General features: G+C 38.1%; 1 protein-coding gene across 1 annotated transcript; it reads left to right on the top strand.

Moving 5' to 3' along the window:
• The first annotated feature begins 6,759 nt into the window (after window positions 1–6,759).
• LOC121301736 (CD63 antigen-like) lies at window positions 6,760–17,388 on the top strand. The gene is made up of 8 exons (XM_041231332.1): window positions 6,760–6,876; window positions 8,075–8,142; window positions 9,960–10,148; window positions 11,619–11,693; window positions 12,789–12,878; window positions 13,554–13,697; window positions 14,502–14,585; window positions 15,036–17,388. The coding sequence occupies exons 2-8, from the start codon at window positions 8,083–8,085 to the stop codon at window positions 15,105–15,107; spliced, it is 714 nt and encodes a 237-aa protein (XP_041087266.1). The 5' UTR covers window positions 6,760–6,876; window positions 8,075–8,082; the 3' UTR covers window positions 15,108–17,388.
• Window positions 17,389–18,523: the final 1,135 nt, after the last annotated feature.

Below are 18,523 nucleotides of genomic sequence, written 5' to 3'. Positions count from 1 at the left end.
TTCAAAGACAGACAACCCTTGATATACTCACTCGTCCTCATCTTCCTCTTCCTCCTCCTCCTCTTCAAGCTCGTTCTTGGTCTTGGTTCCAGGTCTGTGCTTACTGTATTTGATTGATGCCCTTCTTATAATATCTTTAGGTGTCAGTCTAGTGCGCTTCCGTCGGTCCTGCTGGCGGCTGGCCGCTGCTTTCACTTTCTTACTTTCCTTGCTGTCTATTTTGGTTTCGATGGTGTAAGTTACTTGCCTTTTTTTTTTAGGCTCCTGAGGGGACTGTGTTTTGTGTGCTGTTGCTGACTCTGTAGAGTCCAACACTGTGCACACTGGTTGCCTTTCGTTGCCATCCCCTATGGTGCTCTTATCATCCTCCTTCTTACTTTCTGGATCCCGGGTCTGATTGAATGGGAGAATTAACAATTGTTATTCCCTATACGTAGTTGTACACCTTACCAAACAATGTTAATAATGAAGCAACTTTATTAAAAAAATAAGCATTGCAGTCTGCTTCTCCGGTATAGTAAGGCATATGATTTCCATTACATAATATTAGATGTTAAAACTTCATGCTGATTTGAACTCGGCTCTTGCCAAGAAAAGCACCAACTAAGACGTAGCTTTACAGTAAATTAATGTGATCCATCTGCATCTCCATCCATTTGAGTTTCCTTCCATCTGATTCCATCTCACTTTTATAAGGGACCTTCCCATGATCTGGGTCTAATTCGATAGTCTAATAGAAGTCCTGGACTGGACCTGGACTCACCGAATCACTGTCGTGCTTCTCCTCCTCCTCCTTCTCCATGGCTCTTTTGGAACTGTTTTCTGTCTTCTTGGGTTTAGACAGTGGTGGCAGGCTTGGTACTGCAGAGACTCCCTGTGAAAGGTCTGAGAGAGAAGGGGTCTGTTGAAACTGTGACAGCAGTGGGAGTGAAGAAGCCTGGTTTAATGCTGGGGGAGAGATTCTGAAAAGTGAGATTGGAATTGAGATGAAATTGTGTCAGTCTTCCGTTTTGTCAATCAATGGCTACCTTACCTAATGTCACGTACTTCTGTTACAAATGCAGAACAGTAATGTGCAATACCCATACTAACCATTTAGGGCCTAGTGCACTAAAAGGCAGTAAAGGATCAGAATTATCGCATGGCAGGGTGAAGCCAAAATAAAATGCATATTTGCAAAATAAGAGTAAAAGAAAATAAAATGCATATTTTTTATGGTAGGCAGTCACGATTTCTGTGAAATTTGTGATATCGTGAATTTTCCAGAGACCTACGTATAAGGCTGGTATGATCTGTGCTCAATCTAGTTATTACCTCTTCCTCACACAGCCCTAGTAACATCTGCCTGGACTGAAATACTCTCGCTGACTTCTCCTGTGTAGCTCTTCTGCTGGTTTTGTGTGCTAGATTGTCTGCCGCTGGTTAGTGAATACAGCAGGTGTACAAAGCTCGCTGTAAAGTGGATTACTGCATGGCAAATACGTTACCGCTGTTCAGTGAATGAGGCCCTTTGTGTTGTTTTGTGTAGTTAAGGTAGACACCTGACCTCTAAATTTGAAATAAGTAAATTGAACTATTGGTGCACTTGTATTTAGGCAATTTGAAATAAGTAAATTGAACTGCACAATCACTTCACGTGCAGATTAAAAAGAGATATTGGTATGTGAGCATGGAGATGTGTGCATGTGTGTGTGTGGGTGACCGAGCCATAAAATGAATAAGTGATGAAATGATTAATGAAGGCTCCAGCCACAGGTGTATAAATGGGGTGATACAGGGTTGTGCGCTCAGAGGCGGAAAGAGAGACGTGAGACAAGAAAGCCGATATTATTAGAGAGCAATTCCTATCCCTGCTGGTTTACACCAGCACGATACTGGTTTGGTTTCGTGTCTGTTTTGTATTTGTCTATTTATTTTGGCCAATGTGCCTTTTGTTTTGTATAAGTGTTTTGTTCTGTTTTGTTTAAGCGCTTTCATTTACCCCAGTACCGACTGTCTGTGTCAATTCTCTTCCTGCATTGACATCACCACAGGCCAGCCTGTTCACAATAAAGTAGAGCTGTTTATATTCACTGTGATATTTGCAGAGACATGCTTATTTTTGGTCATGAATATTATTTTACCTTGGCTACATGTGACTCAATAAGAATACAGTTTGAATACAAATCTGTTCAAAACATTCACTGGTTGTACGGAGCACAGTTCCAAAAATGCTTTGTTTAGTCTGTTTAAAGTTTTTCATTCTGTTACCTATATTTCATCACAATAACAAACATCCACTTGAATAAAGATGTGTATGTTTGCATATTTATCATAGAATTGGGAAACTGAGTTTCTACAGCTGCTATCAGCATTCATTTCATTAATGGTTCAGACTATAAATTAATTTAGACTACTGGGCTTCATATTATCAAGTCTTGCTGTATAAAATACATCATCAAACAAGCAAATAGGTAAATAGTTTAAAAACTCTGAATGAAAAATGAGATCACATAGTGAAATACAGCTCTCTCTAGTTAGTCCTTTATAATACGGAACAGGTTATAATGCGGTATGGTCATGACTCCCACTTGCCCCATAATGCTATTACACTGGTGCTTGCATACTTGTTAAAAGGCAGAACACAAATAGCGCGGCCTCTTATCTCTGATTCCCCACAACAGTGTTATAAAGGGGGAGCCTCTACCTCCAGCAGAATAAATGAATTTGCACAATTAAGAGAACACAACACTTTTACAGTAGGTTCAGGCAAGCTGATCAGACATGTTCTCCAAGGCAAACAAAGGCATCAGTTGGATTCCACTATGAGAACATAAGAACATGAGAAAAGCACAGCAGCTTCTATGCACACCATGTGCCCTGAAGGGGAACTCCTTTAGCAGGATTGAACATTGCCAGTGATTACTTCACCTGGTAAGCTACTCCGTGCATTTAGAATTCTCTGTGTAAAAAAAGGGCTTCTGTTCTAAACATACTTTTACTCAGCTTCTATTTATGCCCTCTCATCCTACTCTTTCTGCTACACCTGAAATATATGATTTGCACAGGACTACAAACTAGTGTCCTCAGAGTTGGTCAAAACAGAGGACATCTAGTAATCTCCCAGACGTGGATTCTTTTTTTTATCAAGGAAAGTCAATAAATTAAAAATGAAATGTGATGTTGTGGCCAGAGAAGACCTTTTGTCCATTATTTGTAAACAACGAACCGGGTGTAAATAACTAATTTGGTTGTACCTTCTTTTCCAAAGGCTACCATTTCATCCTTTGAGATATGTACTTCCATACATATCTTTAAAGGCACCATTAAAAGCATTCATAACTCAGTCCATAATTATGCATTTTCGCCCGTCCCCAATTTGGTTATGCTTGATAGTAGCAGTTTACTGAAATATAGATCTCATGACAGATCGTACCAACTTCAATATTATATTATGGTTTATTGTGAAGGCTGGTATTGCTTTGAGGCGAATACCCTAGAAATGCTATATCAATTCTAACACAACACGGACACGGTCGATTTCCACAGGAGTAAAGACACAGGATACTTGAGTTTGGAACTTTACAGCACCAATGTTCTGTTAAAAAATCAGAGGACCTCTGACAAAATTTTCTAGCATAGAAAGAAATTTCGCTTGGGTCTACATTTTGCCGATGTCTGTATAAATTCAGAAACCACCTGTTAAGCAGTGATTTTTAGTCCTTTGTGAATCGAGCTTGGTTAATTAAAATCCTTAATGGTAAAATTAAGTCCCCTCTTTCCTTCTTTTTTTTCCTAGGCTGAAGAGATTATTTATTTTAACCTCCCCCCCTTGCTCATGCAATCACTCCTAGCAGAAAAGGATTTAGTCTGTCTGAGCTAGAACTGCTAAAACACAAATGCACTAGCTAGTACTTACTTTTGCACAGCCTGTTCAGTTTTGCAACAGAGAGATGAGAATGATTTCCACAAACCTGCTGAAAGTAAAGTAAGAGGTTTTTATAATCTCAGACAAAATTTGCGGTCCATAGGTGTCAGGAATTGTTATTTTTAAGTGACTTTGATCCACTGAAGAACTGGAAAGTGTATTTGTTTTGAAATGCTGAACTCAAGAGAAGAATGTGATAAAGAATGTTTTCTTGAACAGTTCTGCTGTCAAATCTTTTGTTATGCATTAATATGGAAGAAGCTTTAATGAAATATTGTTCAATGTGTACAATAACACAAAAACAACAACAATAATAGCCCTACAAGGATTTATTTATATTAGTGCTGGGACAAAAACAGATTTTCATGTTCGGACATTGGTGCAAAATGTAAATATTCATTTCGATATTAATTCGTATTCAAAAAGCAGTAAAAGCCATTATATTACTCAGCACGCAGGCAGAGACATTATAGCAGCAGGGGATGCTGCAGGGGCCCGCCCGTGTGTGTGTCTTTATTTAACACAAGATGTTACAATATTTTTTTCTACATATATATATAATATATATTATCGATATATATATATATATATATCTATATAATATATATATATATATGATATTATATTGTATATTGTGTGTGTGTGTGTGTGTGTGTTTGTGTGTGTGTGTGTGTGTGTGTGTGTGTGTGTATTTAAAGCAAATCACAAAATAATAAGAATGTTGGTACAAACCTCCTGCTGGCCTGTCTCCCATATTCCAGATTCTCACCACATCGTGTATTTTCTTGTTGTCATGAAGAGTAAGAGCGATGTGTAGAGACTGCTGGGAGCAATACAGAGCGACACTCTCTTTATAGTCGCACTTTCACTTTTTCTTATGCAAGCTGCATTATCAACATTTTCCTCAATATTATACAAACCTTGGTAGTTGCTGTCAATTAATATCACTGACTTCAGAGAACTACTGTGACGTCAAGGCTTTACACGGTGCTGGCTACCTCCCCGACCTGCTGCATAGCGGTACTTACAACAGGGTACAACACTGTTTTAATAATAGTGTAGATAACATAGGGTTATATACAGCAATAATGTGTTCATTTAAAATAGAAGACAGTTGACAGTGAAATGTTACTAACAGTGGTATTATTGATCCGCCACAAACCTATCAACATTGAGTTTTCAAAATAAGGGCGCTTTTGTACAATGAAACCGTAATGCATGTATAGTATCGAACTCTGTACCCCATATAATGCAGTGTCCCTGTTCATTGTGTGCATGTGCATCTTTTTCCACTCAGTGCTCTTGCTCTGCTGATTTCATCAAAGCGGGTTCACGCCGATTTACCGGCTGCTGAGATAAACACGCAGCGAACTGCATACATTTTAAACAGTTATTGACGTGCTGGTTTTCTGCGCATCATTGGCTTTTTGGTGCTTTTGTGATATCATCATTCTTGCTCTCATTATTGCTATTATTATTTATTTCTTAGCAGACGCCCTTACCCAGGCCAAATTCCAGTTGTATTCAAAAAATGCATATCAAGAATTACAGTACAATTAAGAGCAAGATACAAAATACAAAGCACAGTACGATTTGAGGGCAGATAGCAGTGTTTATAGTTAAAAACTCACCATTTAAAATCAGTCCTGCAAGATCTGCATAGTTTACATAAAGTATGCCTTTTTCCAACGTTGTTTAGGATTATGTGAGAATATGTTGTTGTCCAAGAAGCTTGAAATTAGCATCAGTATTTTAGTCCATGCAAATAAAGGAGAGCTGACATGTCTACACATATGTGCAGTATAATGAATAACACTGCCATACCATGTTCTTGCGTATTTTGGCTTTTTTTAAATGATTTTTTTTTTTTTTACGATGGACTTATTGACCTGTTTACAAAGTATTGGGTGCAGCCACCTTACGACTACAGTGAAATCAGAACCACAGAGAGAACATGATTGAGAAGCATCGTTAATGATCTCATGTTACCTGTTAAACCTGGAGTGGAATGGCCCTCCAGGACAGGGATTAGCCACCCTGCTCCAGGGGAACCACACTGTCAGTGATCTGCTTGAACAGAGGGCTCAGCCAGGGTTTGCTTCTCGTGAATCCCTGATTGGCTGAGGAGTGGGCCCTGAGGAGCATCCGACCAAACAAGAAGACACTGCACTAACACACGCGTTGCTAGAGGTTACAACCGGGTTGTTTCTCCAGGATCGACATCACAGACTGAGGAGAGGAAGCACCCCCTGGAGGCGGCCATGGGATCTGGATGCAAAATATTGGCAAGGAGCCAGTTGGACTTTCATGGACAAATTCTAAGTGCCTGTATTATGGTGAAGATCACTTTGGAGAAGATTGTCTCTTGTCTTTTGAGGAACAAGACATCTGTGGCCATTGAGGGTCAGGGTCAGGGTCAAGTGTGGGATATTCTGAAATCCTCCGGTGGGACTGAACTATACTTTTTACTTATCTGAATACTTACTGTGGATATTGAGTATATTGCAATGCTCCGATGGTCAGTCTGAGGTCCAAACAACCTATGGGGTAGAGAGAAGGTTATTACACTAAATATGCTTGCCTTTAAAGTCATGCATACGTAACTCCTGACACTAGATTATGGTGACTCACGGCTAGAATGAAAAGCACTTGTACAATAGAGCTTCTGAAAGATACTGATGCTAATCTGCTTAATCAAAGTGCTTTCTGTATAACAGCCAAACTATCAGTAGAGCCCTTGTTACGGAAACAACACGTCACAGGATTTCACTGTTCTGCTTTGCATATGACACTAAATGTTTTTAATATCACTAAAGCATATTCTAATTAGATTTTACTTGGAAGCAATGAAACAGAAGCCAGCACACAGACCGTTCACACCTAGACACTGGCAGGGAAGAGAACATTTGATCCAGTCTCTTAGTCCATTCATTTCATTTGTATTTCACATCAAAAGGGAGAAAAATAAGGTAAGGTTATTTTATCTTTCAGAGCTTTACGTGCTATTCTGTAATTCTGGGAAAAAAGAGATCTTAGTGAAAAGAATAGGCTTGGTAAACATCATTGTAGAGACATCCACAACTTGGATAAAATCCTCTGCAAAAAGGATATAGAGGATTGTTCGCATGTATGGGATATACGAAAGTGTCTGTCTGTCTGTCCATTTATCGATCCATACATATGTCCCATACATTTTCCACATATCTGGGGAATCGCTTATGAAATTGATTAAACATTCATTGCTAATTCTTATTCTATATTATCTGTACACACTGTTACTGTATTTAATCATCAACATTTTCATCATACTGATGTTTTAAAATTGGCAGGGGATGTATGTTACTGACACCCTTGCTTTGGTGATACAGTGTCTAGCAACAATATGGTTCTTGCATTATTTCCTTGCCACAGTAATGTGAAAACAACATTTATATATAGTGTGTGTGTGTGTGTGAAACTTAAGTAGTTTTTGTTTGTAAGTGTCAGTAAAGTGGCAGACTTATTTGAAATAATTAAACAATTGGGGTTCTGACTGGCTACGCTTTAGATGAATTCAATACATCCCAATCGTGGTACGAATTTGATAATTTGGTGCTTAGTTCTGTACTAAGTTGAGTAATAGCTAATACGGTACTATCTGCAGATATTCTCCATCTTTGTATTATCTTAGTACCAATTGCAATTTAGAAATTCAGGGAACAAAGTTCAGGATCAACTGATCTGCAGCATTAGTACAACTCAGTGCTACTTGGTGTATGGATAATGGCAATGAGTGGGGCGGGGGCAGGCAAGTAAGAAGAGTGTTGCATTCTTGTTCGCTTTCTATTCAGCAAGTTATTATAAATAACCTGCAAAACAGTCTGCACTGTAAATGTTATCACATTACCATTTACTTCGCAGCTCAGCATAAATGCATGCCATTTAAAATGTTTACAGCATCAAAAACATTAACCTCAAGATAAAACTTTAATAACTAACAATGATTTTTATTATTTTATTCAATTATTCAAACAAAAATGAAATATTTATGCACAGTGGTTTAGAGATAATATAAAATGCTGTTTAAAAAAATCAGGAGCACAGTGGTCAAGAACAGCAACTCGGTCATGCACTGGGGACACCTGAAAACTTTTATCGGCTCAGACTTTTTCTCTGTGCATGTTGCAGCTACAGTGATGCTTGAAAAAATAGGATGCATCAAGTTCCTACTCATCTTCTTCAACTCTGTGTTCTGGGTAAGTGCACGGGATGACTCCCAACACTGGTATATCTGGGTACTGAAAGAGGAACAATTAACTTTTAGAAGTAATATTTCCTAAAAGGAAAAAAAAAACAATTATATAAAATGCTGTGGCTGCAGTTGTTGATGGACAGGTCTGAAATATTAATAACTGAATGGATTAACATCCCTTGAGACAACATGACGTGTAATCCAAGTAACAACTGGTTAAGCTGTTTTACAGATTCTGCCCCCTGGTGGTGAGGTGAGGTTGAGAGCCACACCTGCAGACAAGCCTGGCTCTTTTGCATAGTGGTTAAGTCTCTCGATTGCAGCGTGTGTGGTCGTTGGTTTATGCACAGCCTCTGCCCTGTTACACAGCAATACATTGCTGTGCAAAAGCCTCAGACGTGTTGCATTTTTCTACTCTGATCCATTATGAGCATCAGCAATTTACTCAAAGCCTCCATTAGTGTTTTCTACTATTATAACAACCTTGACTTGCATAAAGAAGGCAAAACATTGAGTGAAATAGCTCGCATCACTCACATCAGTACAAAGGTCACTCTTGAAATCAGGACTTAAATTATGCATTGCAGTAAAAAATATCTTTGTTAAGAAAGTGGAACAAGACTAAAATGCTAAAATATGCACAAGAACACAGAAATTGGACTACAAAACAATGGTCAAAGGTGCTTTGGACTGTTGTTGGGTGGACAACGACACATGTGCCTTCTGCCAGTTCTGTTGTCTATTCATGTTTGTCTTCTTTCTATTCCTTAAGGATATTATCTTCAAGTATTGCTCATCCTTGTTTTTAGACAGCTTTTTGGGTCTTCCAAGTCCTGGGTTTGTCAATTACAGATGGTGTTTCTCTGTACTTCTTGATTATGCTTCAGATAATTGAGTGATGCAAGCTATTTCACTCAATGTTTTTCCTTCTTTATGCAAGTCAAGGTTGTTATAATAGTAGAAAACACTAGTGGAGGCTTTGATAAATTGTTGATGCTCATAATGCATCAGAGTAGAAAAATACAACATGTCTATGACTTTTGCACAGCAGTGTATATATTCACATTCATACTCCTTGACAAACATCTCCAATATACACCTGTTTTACTTTGCTTGACATCTTGCTTACTAAATATCTTGGCATTCCTGAACAAATAACAGCCTTCTCTTAAGATAAGCTAATTATTTTAATGAGCAAGCCACCTGACAAGACCAGTCGAAAACCACTTTCCTGTGATAAAAGGAAACGCCCACCTGGTCATTCTTCATTAGTAATAAATAACATTTAGAGTAGAACTGTACTTGCTTTTATCAGCAGTAAGCATGAGGTTGTTGGTAAGACAGGTAGCAAATGCTGAACCCCAGCACTGCAAAGAGTACAGGCCAGAGTAGAATGGTAAGGTGCTTTAACCTGGGTGCTCTTCAGTTCTTGTTGCCTGCTATAGGCCAAACTGTCTTTATAGTAGTACAAATTAATACAAAACTGTTTATTGCCAGCAATACACAAAGAGTCTTGATACAAAGTAGCTGTTCGCTAGACGGCGCTGGCTATGACTTCTATTGAGACAGATTGGCTGATCTAGCATATGTTATATGTATATGGCAGATAACAAGAACTGAAGAGCAAACACTGAACCTGAAAGCACCTAAATATAAAAGAAAAAAAGCCAATTTCAATTATTACTGTAAGAGCCACTCAGAACGATTGCCGACACCTTCAAAAAGACAAGGAGGCAGTGAAAACCCTGTGGAAATGTATTCCTTCCTCTAGTATTATTTGTTTGTACATTGCTGTTGTATGTCTCATTTGCTGAATGGCAGGCCTCTGGAATTGCTCTCATAGTGATGGGGGCCGTGTCCCGCTCTTCCTACGCTCAGTTTGAGTCTTTTACGGGGGGTGGACTCTCCCAGTGTGCCGTCGTCATCATTGTGGTGGGCGTGGCCATCACTATCATCTCTTTCCTGGGCTGCTTCGGGGCGTGGACTGACAACAGATGCCTGCTGGGACTGGTGAGTATGCTGTTCCAGGGCAGGCTTTCTTGATGAAGCAGGATTTCTAGATGAAGCAGGCTTTCATTATGAAACAGGCTTTCTAGATGAAGCAGGCTTTCATTATGAAACAGGCTTTCTAGATGAAGCAGGCTTTCATTATGAAACAGGCTTTCTAGGTGCAACAGGCTTTCATTATGAACGGCTTTCTTTATGAAGCAGGCTTTCTAGATGAAGCAGGCTTCCTTTATGAAGCAGGCTTTCTAGATGAAGCAGGCTTCCTTTATGAAGCAGACTTTCTAGATGAAGCAGGCTTCCTTTATGAAGCAGACTTTCTAGATGAAGCAGGCTTCCTTTATGAAGCAGACTTTCTAGATGAAGCAGGCTTCCTTTATGAAGCAGGCTTTCTAGATGAAGCAGGCTTCCTTTATGAAGCAGGCTTTCTTTAAGAAACATGCTTTCTTTATGAAACACACTTTCTTTTTAAGTTTCTTCATCTGCTTTGAGGTCTACTGAACCTGCACTACGTTTAAAATGACAATCATTAGGGTCTGAATTTCAAAACTTGGTGATCAAATTAAAAATGCATTTTTTATGTCTCACTACTCTTTTCTCATAACTATGGTACTACATGTGTATGTGTTGTTTAAATCTGTTTAAATAACCCCCACATGCTCATAAATACTTCAGTTGTCAGCCTCCCCTTATTAAAGTCTACCATGGTAAATTTGCATGGTCATTGTGTAGTTTTTCCATGCTTTTATCAAGGTTATGCTATGCATTTATTATAGTTTACCATAGTTTGCCGTGCTTTTCAATATGCTTTACCATATCTCTCTGGGCTTTACTGCTAACCTATGCTTTACAGTACCTCTCTGGGCTTTACAGTGCTTACCTGTGCTTTACCATATATTGATTATGCCTTATTACTATTCTTGCTATGCATTACTGTAATACATTTGTATAAGGGTGTTGACAGGAGAGTTTTAATGGAGATTAAAACAAATACTACAGAACATGTCATTTTTGTTTTAGTCCAGGTTTCAATTAAACCACGTCAGACAGAATTGCTGTACATACATCACCGAAGAAACTTTGTAATTGAATGTGGATTTAGTGTTCATGTATGCAAACCATTGGTCAGCGTGTCCCACAGGGCTATATATCACAGAGATTTTTTTTATTATTATTTTTTATCTTGTACAAATATAACTTTTAAATTAAAAACTAGCTGTGCAACAGAGGCATTCCATGAAAAGTATCCAGACAGGTCAAGGGTAAGTCAAAGTAGTTCATCAACACTGTGGGTGTTCCTGTCCACCATGGCGATGTGCTTTTAACCCTGAAATAAAAACAAAAACTCTGTCATGCAGATTTTTTTTTTCTATTGTCATGTTGTTTGTGTTCTTGAGAACTGTGCCCATTATTTGAAAGGGTCGCCAAACGAATTCAGTGTAATGAAATGAGGGGATGGTGTTATTTGTGTTTCAGTTCACGGCTGTCTTGGTCATCATCCTGATCATTGAGGTGGCAGCAGGGATCGTGCTCTATGCCTTCCGCTCCAAGGTACTGCAGTGATAGTGGAGACAAGCTACCCCTCCCGGCCACAGGGGGGCAGGGAGGGGTAGAGAGGGTCGGGGGGGATTTAGACCACTGAGGAACCCAGAACAAGCATGTGGAAGCAGGTTGTAAATTTGCCTGTTTACCTTCAACGGTATTACTGTTCAGTTTTGATAGCTAGTCGAAACGATGGTCATCTATATGTTCATGGTGTCTTTTAATCAATGAGAGTGTATTTCTCATCTATTTGCTTTGTTGGGTCTGTCATACAAAGAGTGCAAGAGAAAGTAGATTCAACTTGAAAAGAGATAGTCACTGAACACTTCTAAACATATTAAAAGGCATTAACTCGAAAATAAAAAAAAACAGAAGATACCCTAATATTAATGTACTTAATCCTTTTATAAAAAACCTGTTGTGGTTTAAATGTTTAGAATGCTTTGTCATTGACATTGTGAGTGTGAGATCTACACTCTCAGCGTTATTTCAGTACTTCTAAATTGGGCTGTTTAATAGTTATGGATTATTATGACCATGATTCTGGAGTTTCATGATAAATAAATGCATATGTCATGGCAGGCAATGCTGTGGCCTTTCCATGGTGATTCGGGGTATAGTACAGTAATGTTTAGAAAGCAAAATAAACTTACAATACTCTCTTTATGCAATCCCTCTAGTACACGCTAGGTTAGTCAGCTGTTTAAACAGTAAAGTGACCTCAGAAACTGGTAGTCAACTAATCGCAGGTCACGATAGTGAGGTAATTGTGAAGTATGCAGTTTCAGATAGACAGAAGTGCAGTTGCTGCTGCAATCCGTGACAATTTAAAAGATTAATAAATACTTGCAAGAAAAAAATACTAAGCTGTTTTAAAATATAGCGCACAAACAAGAAAATGTTACGAAACAGTATGTTCACAAATAGAGCACCAGCCATTATGAACCAGGCTTCCACTTTCAAATTAGTTCTAATCCAAGTACAAGTATTTTATGTCCTAGAGTGACATTTTTATACCCAGCAAACACAACAATAAAGTGTATGTCTTTTGATTTGATAAACAGCTATTTCTTTAAGATGGCACTTTTTTATTGTTCCCTGCAGGTAGAGGGGAAAATTAAAAAACAAGCCAAGAAAGTGATCATCGAGTACAACCCCAATCTGAGAGCAATGATTGATGACATCCAGGATAAGGTACAGGAACAAGAAATTAAACCTCACAGTAATGTGCATATCCATACCTACTCATCATTGTGTTGAAGTCATCACTGGAAACAAACAAGACATGATACAGTGGCAATGGAAATCGACCTATGATCAAGCGCTTGCCAGTTTATTAGATTTATGAGACGTCAATAGTTTCTTGTTTGTAAGAAGCTGTAAGCTAAAATGCCAGTAGAGTTGTTACTCTACAGACTGCTATTATAAAGGTGCTAGTTACTTGTGCATAAGAGCATACGAATATAAGAACATTTACAAACTAGCAGAGATTGATCCCAACACTCTGTCAAGTCATTCCTTCAAGATCCCAATGATTCAGTATCAACAACCTGGCTGGGAACCCATTCTATAACCGTACCACTCTTTGTATAATTTTTACATTGCAAATTACTGACTTAAGTGATTTTTTTTTACAATATCATATTACTTTTTTAAAAAAAGCAGTGAAGGCGTTTCGCTTGCAACTGATGTGTCAAGTGAGTAAGTCATAAAGCTAAACTAAAGCAACAAAAGGTGAACTTTGTATGTATGGTTTGTATTAAGAGGACAGTAGAAGCAGACCTGGCAGCATAGCGCGTAAAGGAGGAAGGAGCTTGCATGGATCATTTGCTACTGTTACTGAGCACAGGGTGTTTTGTTGCTTTTCAGTTCCATTGCTGTGGAGCTGAAAACTACACAGACTGGCTTAGCAGCCCTGGCTGGAAAAAAAACAACTCTGTGCCGGATTCCTGCTGTCGAGTTGAGAAGGAGGCTTGTGGCTACAATATCACTGCAGAGAACATCTACCACAAGGTTAAAGAAGGGTTGCAGGCAGGGGTGGGAGGGAGGAGTTAAAGATACAGAACAGTCCCCACATAATATACACCATGATACACCTGTCATAGTGTGACGTCACTGTCGGGATACAGGTGATCGTCTTGCTTATTTGTATGATGTAGTTTAAGATAAAGATAATTCAAAACTTCAATAAGATATGCAAACAAACAAAAAGTATGCAGTACATTTGCTATGTTTCACAAAGTGGTTCAATTCCTACAATGACACTGGCTATATTTTAAAGATGCATTTTAGCAAACTATAATCAACCACTTCTAAAGCAACACGGCAAGGGCTCTATGATACTCTATATTGTAGGATTTTGATTAAAAATAAAATGTTCTGATGGCACAAAGGAGTTCAAAGCAAATCCAATGAAAGAAATCTGTATTTCTGTAATTCTTTAATTTCTGTAACCAGCCAAAAAGACCATCATGAGAGGCCTATTTATGAGAGGCCTATCATTATCATTTTTTTTTCTACAAAATGGATGTGGATGAGACTATGTGTATAACATTGATGCGAGTATGGAAAAGACACATCATACTGTATACTGTATAGACACTACAGCTGACCTATATTTGACAGGCATAACATGGAAAACATTTAAATGTTAAAATCAATAACATCCCTTGCAGTTCTGGGCTGCAGTTTGAGAGATTGTGGGTTTGAGTATCTCAGTTGCTAAAGCACTGTATGCTGTAGTGTTAGTGTGGTGGGTTTTGGTAACTGTGTGATTAGAGTACCTCGTTCGACCATTTTCTCTCTCTCTGCCTGCAGGGCTGTGTGGGGTCAATTAAAACCTTCCTGCAGAAGAAGCTGGTGTGGATCGCTGCTGTGTGCATTGGCCTTGGGCTAGTTGAGGTAAAGACTGCAGTTTCAGACGGACAGCATATACAGTATAATACATCCTGTGATTCATGATCCCAGGCGTGGTATATATCATGGGAACCACATGGCCTGTCGTGGTTTATACCTTACATAACCAACCACTACAACACAGAAATTTTTGTTGATGATTATGTGATGTACAGAAATGAAAAATTTGATTTGAGGGTCCACCACGTAGCCTGCAGGATGAGGCAATAACAGATAATACCAAGGTAGCTAAGAGGGTTGAACTGGGGGAGGCAGGGGAGGCAGGCCTCCGTCCCCTCCGGGAGGCACGGGGGGTGGGGATTAATCAAACACAATATATTTATATTGCTCTGATTGGTCCAATCTGGATGATATAATGTGTCTATGGAGCAGTCCTTGTTCCTGAACAGGTTGAGCTATTTTAGTTTATTCACGTTGTCTTATTCATTGTTTCAGATCTCAGGAGCTGTGCTTGGATGTCTTGTCCTTAGAGAAGCAGTAATAAAGAGTGGCTATGAGCAAAAGTGAGCTGGTCTTCTACATGATAAAGAAATATAGCATCTGCTTCTGTACATGGAGGGGCCTGGGGTATACTTAACAACTATTTAGTTCTCCTTCACTTTGCAACTCACTTCCAGTTTCTATTTGGATTGCTGAGTCAATCAATATTCTTAAAAGTGTTCCGGATTTTTTTTTTAACACATTCCTGATTTTTATTGTATTATTATTCACACATCATAGGTACATTAACTAGGGAATCACTTTTTTTTCAACTTTTACTCCGAAACATTTGCCAAGAAAAATATATTTTTATTCTTCTGAACACCGCAGTGTATCCAGCTCATGCTCCCCCTTGCAACAATGCTGCTGCTCTGATTGAAATGAGCAGAAAACCAACATTGCAGCAGGAGAGAGTGTAATCTGGATGCACTGCGATCCTTAGAAGACATTTGTTTTTTTTTTCCCTGACAAACACTCTCGAGTAAATGTTGAGAAATGTGTTGCCCAGTTGATTTATAACCAGGGATTCACCTAACTTTTAACATTAGGTTCTCACGTGAGTACCAGCAGAAATGGTTTGGTATGCATCAAAATTAGGGTCATCATTGCTGTCTAGCCTCCTCCTTCGACAGTTCAAACAATTGGGATGGGGTGTCAGAGACCACAATATGTTTAAGTAGGTCCTGATTGCTGATTATTACAATTTTTAACAAATCATCACGCATTCTCTATTTATTTGAATATCCTACCACCATATTGCTGCCCCGAGGATTCAAAGCAAAAACCCACACACTTTGTCACTTAATTAGTGTTATTGAACAAGTTAACTTGACTGCACAACAGTGTGGTTAAGTAAATGTTTTTTTTTTTTTTTTTTTAAACTCACATTTAAATGTAATAGCTTTCAAACATTAACATATCTCACCCCCTCTCCCTGTACCTGCTTCCCTCTTATCTGAATGGATGGCATTATAGAATCCCAGCCATCAGGTTAGACAGGTATCAAGTACCTTGCAAGCGTGACCACCCTCACTGCCTTTATGAAAAATGCTTTCCTGTTAAATGTATTGACGTACTGTACGCTTTTTCATCTTAGAGAACAATATGGAAATCTGCATTGTTCTTTATTGGTGCACATGCATACCTGCATACCAGTGTGTGAATCTCTGCTTATGACCTACGATGTGAGATAAAAAAATTCAAAAGATTTTGCCATATGTTTAAAAAATATAATGATATGTACAACACGAGATACAGCAAAAGCAACATAATGTGTTTCTTATACACTTTGCGGGGTGTTGTGTAACTCTTTAAATCTAAGCTTACATTTTTTGTTTTTCTGATTTGCTATAGAATGGTTTAGGGCTCTTTCTAGTTTGTAATCTTGTTGTAAAGTGCCCTGGGATGCTTGTAAATGAAGGATGCAATAGGAGTTAAATTTGTGCAGCATGGCACAGTATGATAACTGGTTTTATAAGGTATACTGAATCAAGCACAAGAAAAATGCAAAACTTTTGTTTGAAATCTGATAAGCCATGAATGTAAAAACACGTATCTACTGACCCATACCAACAAATGTTTGTTTAAAAGGTTTCACGAAATGGAAACTTGATTTAATCAAAGTGGTTTTTAAAAAGTAGGGCCTTTTGAGAATGGCTGTGAGAAATGTTCCATTATGTTAGCATTGAATTTTAAAAGTTAATTACCTTGCTCAAAAGAACAGACTTTTAGAACATAGAGCTTCTGATTTCTTGTGTTTTATCTACCCCTGGTGTGCAGTTGATTTTAGTCAGATCTAAGGGTCATGTTACTGTATATGCAGGCTGATTACAATAATTCAGTACAGACTTTTAAGAAGTATTTTATGTTGCTTTGAAAATGTAGCATTATCCTAACACCCTGTATACTGCAGTAGCACCAAAAACACACAGATAAATTGGAAATGTAGCAGTTTTGCAATTGATTAAAGATGACTATAATCATGTTTTAGCGATACTGTATACTAGCTCACCCACCTTCCCTCACTCTGTAGTTGAATTGTATTGCTCTATACCTTGCAAAGAGATATATTTTTTTCTTGGATGTCATTGGCTTCCCTCACTCTGTAATTTAATTGTATTGCTCTATACCTTGCAAAGAGATATGTTTTTTTCTTGGATGTCATTGGCTTCCCTCACTCTGTAGTTGAATTGTATTGCTCTATACCTTGCAAAGAGATATGTTTTTTTCTTGGATGTCATTGGCTTCCCTCACTCTGTAGTTGAATTGTATTGCTCTATACCTTGCAATGAGATATGTTTTTACCTTGCATGTCATTGGCTTGACTCAGTCTGTAATTTTCCCGGTCTAATAATAAAGCCCTTGAAATAGACAGTGGAGTCTCTTTCATGGGCCGTAGCTTGGTATCAAAGGTATGATGGCATCAGTGCTGTGATCCCAGTAGGCTTTGTATGTTTGCTCTGCTGAATTCAAACAGAGATACAACTTTAAATTGACATACTAAAAGAAACCTTTTAAATGACTTGAAGACATTGAAAAAGACTTCCAGTTGACACGTTTGTAATTGAATATATTAAGTTTCTTTAAGTATTTATTTTAATAAATTAGCTGTAAAATGTATCATTTTTTTACCTTATAAAAGTCAAAGTGCATGGTAACTTACATAGCCCTGTGCGTCTTGTCTGAAAGCCTGTTAAGTACACTGCACTAAGAATAGTCTGTAGTAACCCTAGTAGTAAGTAACTAATGATTATTTAGGTTTCTTAAAATGTGTTTAATGTAAACATGTGTTCCAAATTCCTCTTACTGTCATTTCATATCAATAACATATTAGAATTATTTTCTGCTCCTATGTGACCATCTAAAAAAAGTGTATTGACTATCAAACTTTAATGAATTGATCATATTTTGAGTGTTGTAGAGGGATAGAGTATGTATAGAGTTATCGATTCCAACAAATGTTAAATTTTCACAAGGCTACACTATCTTCTTTCCCCTTTCATCCATGTTGCTTGTCTGAGTCACAGCTGGGTCTTATCTTGGTCAGCTTCAATGCCTCTTTGTTGCTGTTATCAAGGACATTTGAGAGGCCAAGTGTACTGATGCTCTTGTCACCTCCAAATTTGCATGTTAAAAGTGAACATTTCACAGACATTACAGTGAACTAGCTGATTTGGATTTCGATAAAAATCAGTCTGACACAAACCACACACACACAGCTCTACACAGAAGCACTTCTATAGCATGCAGACTGAAAGTAATTGTAGCTAGCAAAATAATTTCACAAATCTTACATTTAGGTTAAAAGAAGATATCAGTTTATATTAGTGCTGGAACAACGACAGGATTTTCATGTTAAGATATTCGTTCAATGTAAATATTCGTTCCTTTTCAAAAAGTAATTAAAGCCATTATATTGGTTAGAATGCAGGCAGAGACAGCAT

This window comes from Polyodon spathula, chromosome 28 (assembly GCF_017654505.1).
Source record: "Polyodon spathula isolate WHYD16114869_AA chromosome 28, ASM1765450v1, whole genome shotgun sequence".
Lineage (NCBI taxonomy): Eukaryota > Metazoa > Chordata > Actinopteri > Acipenseriformes > Polyodontidae > Polyodon > Polyodon spathula.
The sequence above is the reverse complement of the archived record's forward strand: the minus strand, read 5'-3'. Positions and strand labels throughout refer to the sequence as shown.

Bases quoted from the DNA above. Each gene is read 5' to 3' on its own strand.
- LOC121301736 (XM_041231332.1), top strand. From the start codon at position 8,083: ATGCTTGAAAAAATAGGATGCATCAAGTTCCTACTCATCTTCTTCAAC. The intron at 10,149-11,618 runs GTGAGTATGCTG...TTTGTGTTTCAG, and splicing joins ACAGATGCCTGCTGGGACTG to TTCACGGCTGTCTTGGTCAT. The intron at 14,586-15,035 runs GTAAAGACTGCA...TCATTGTTTCAG, and splicing joins TTGGCCTTGGGCTAGTTGAG to ATCTCAGGAGCTGTGCTTGG.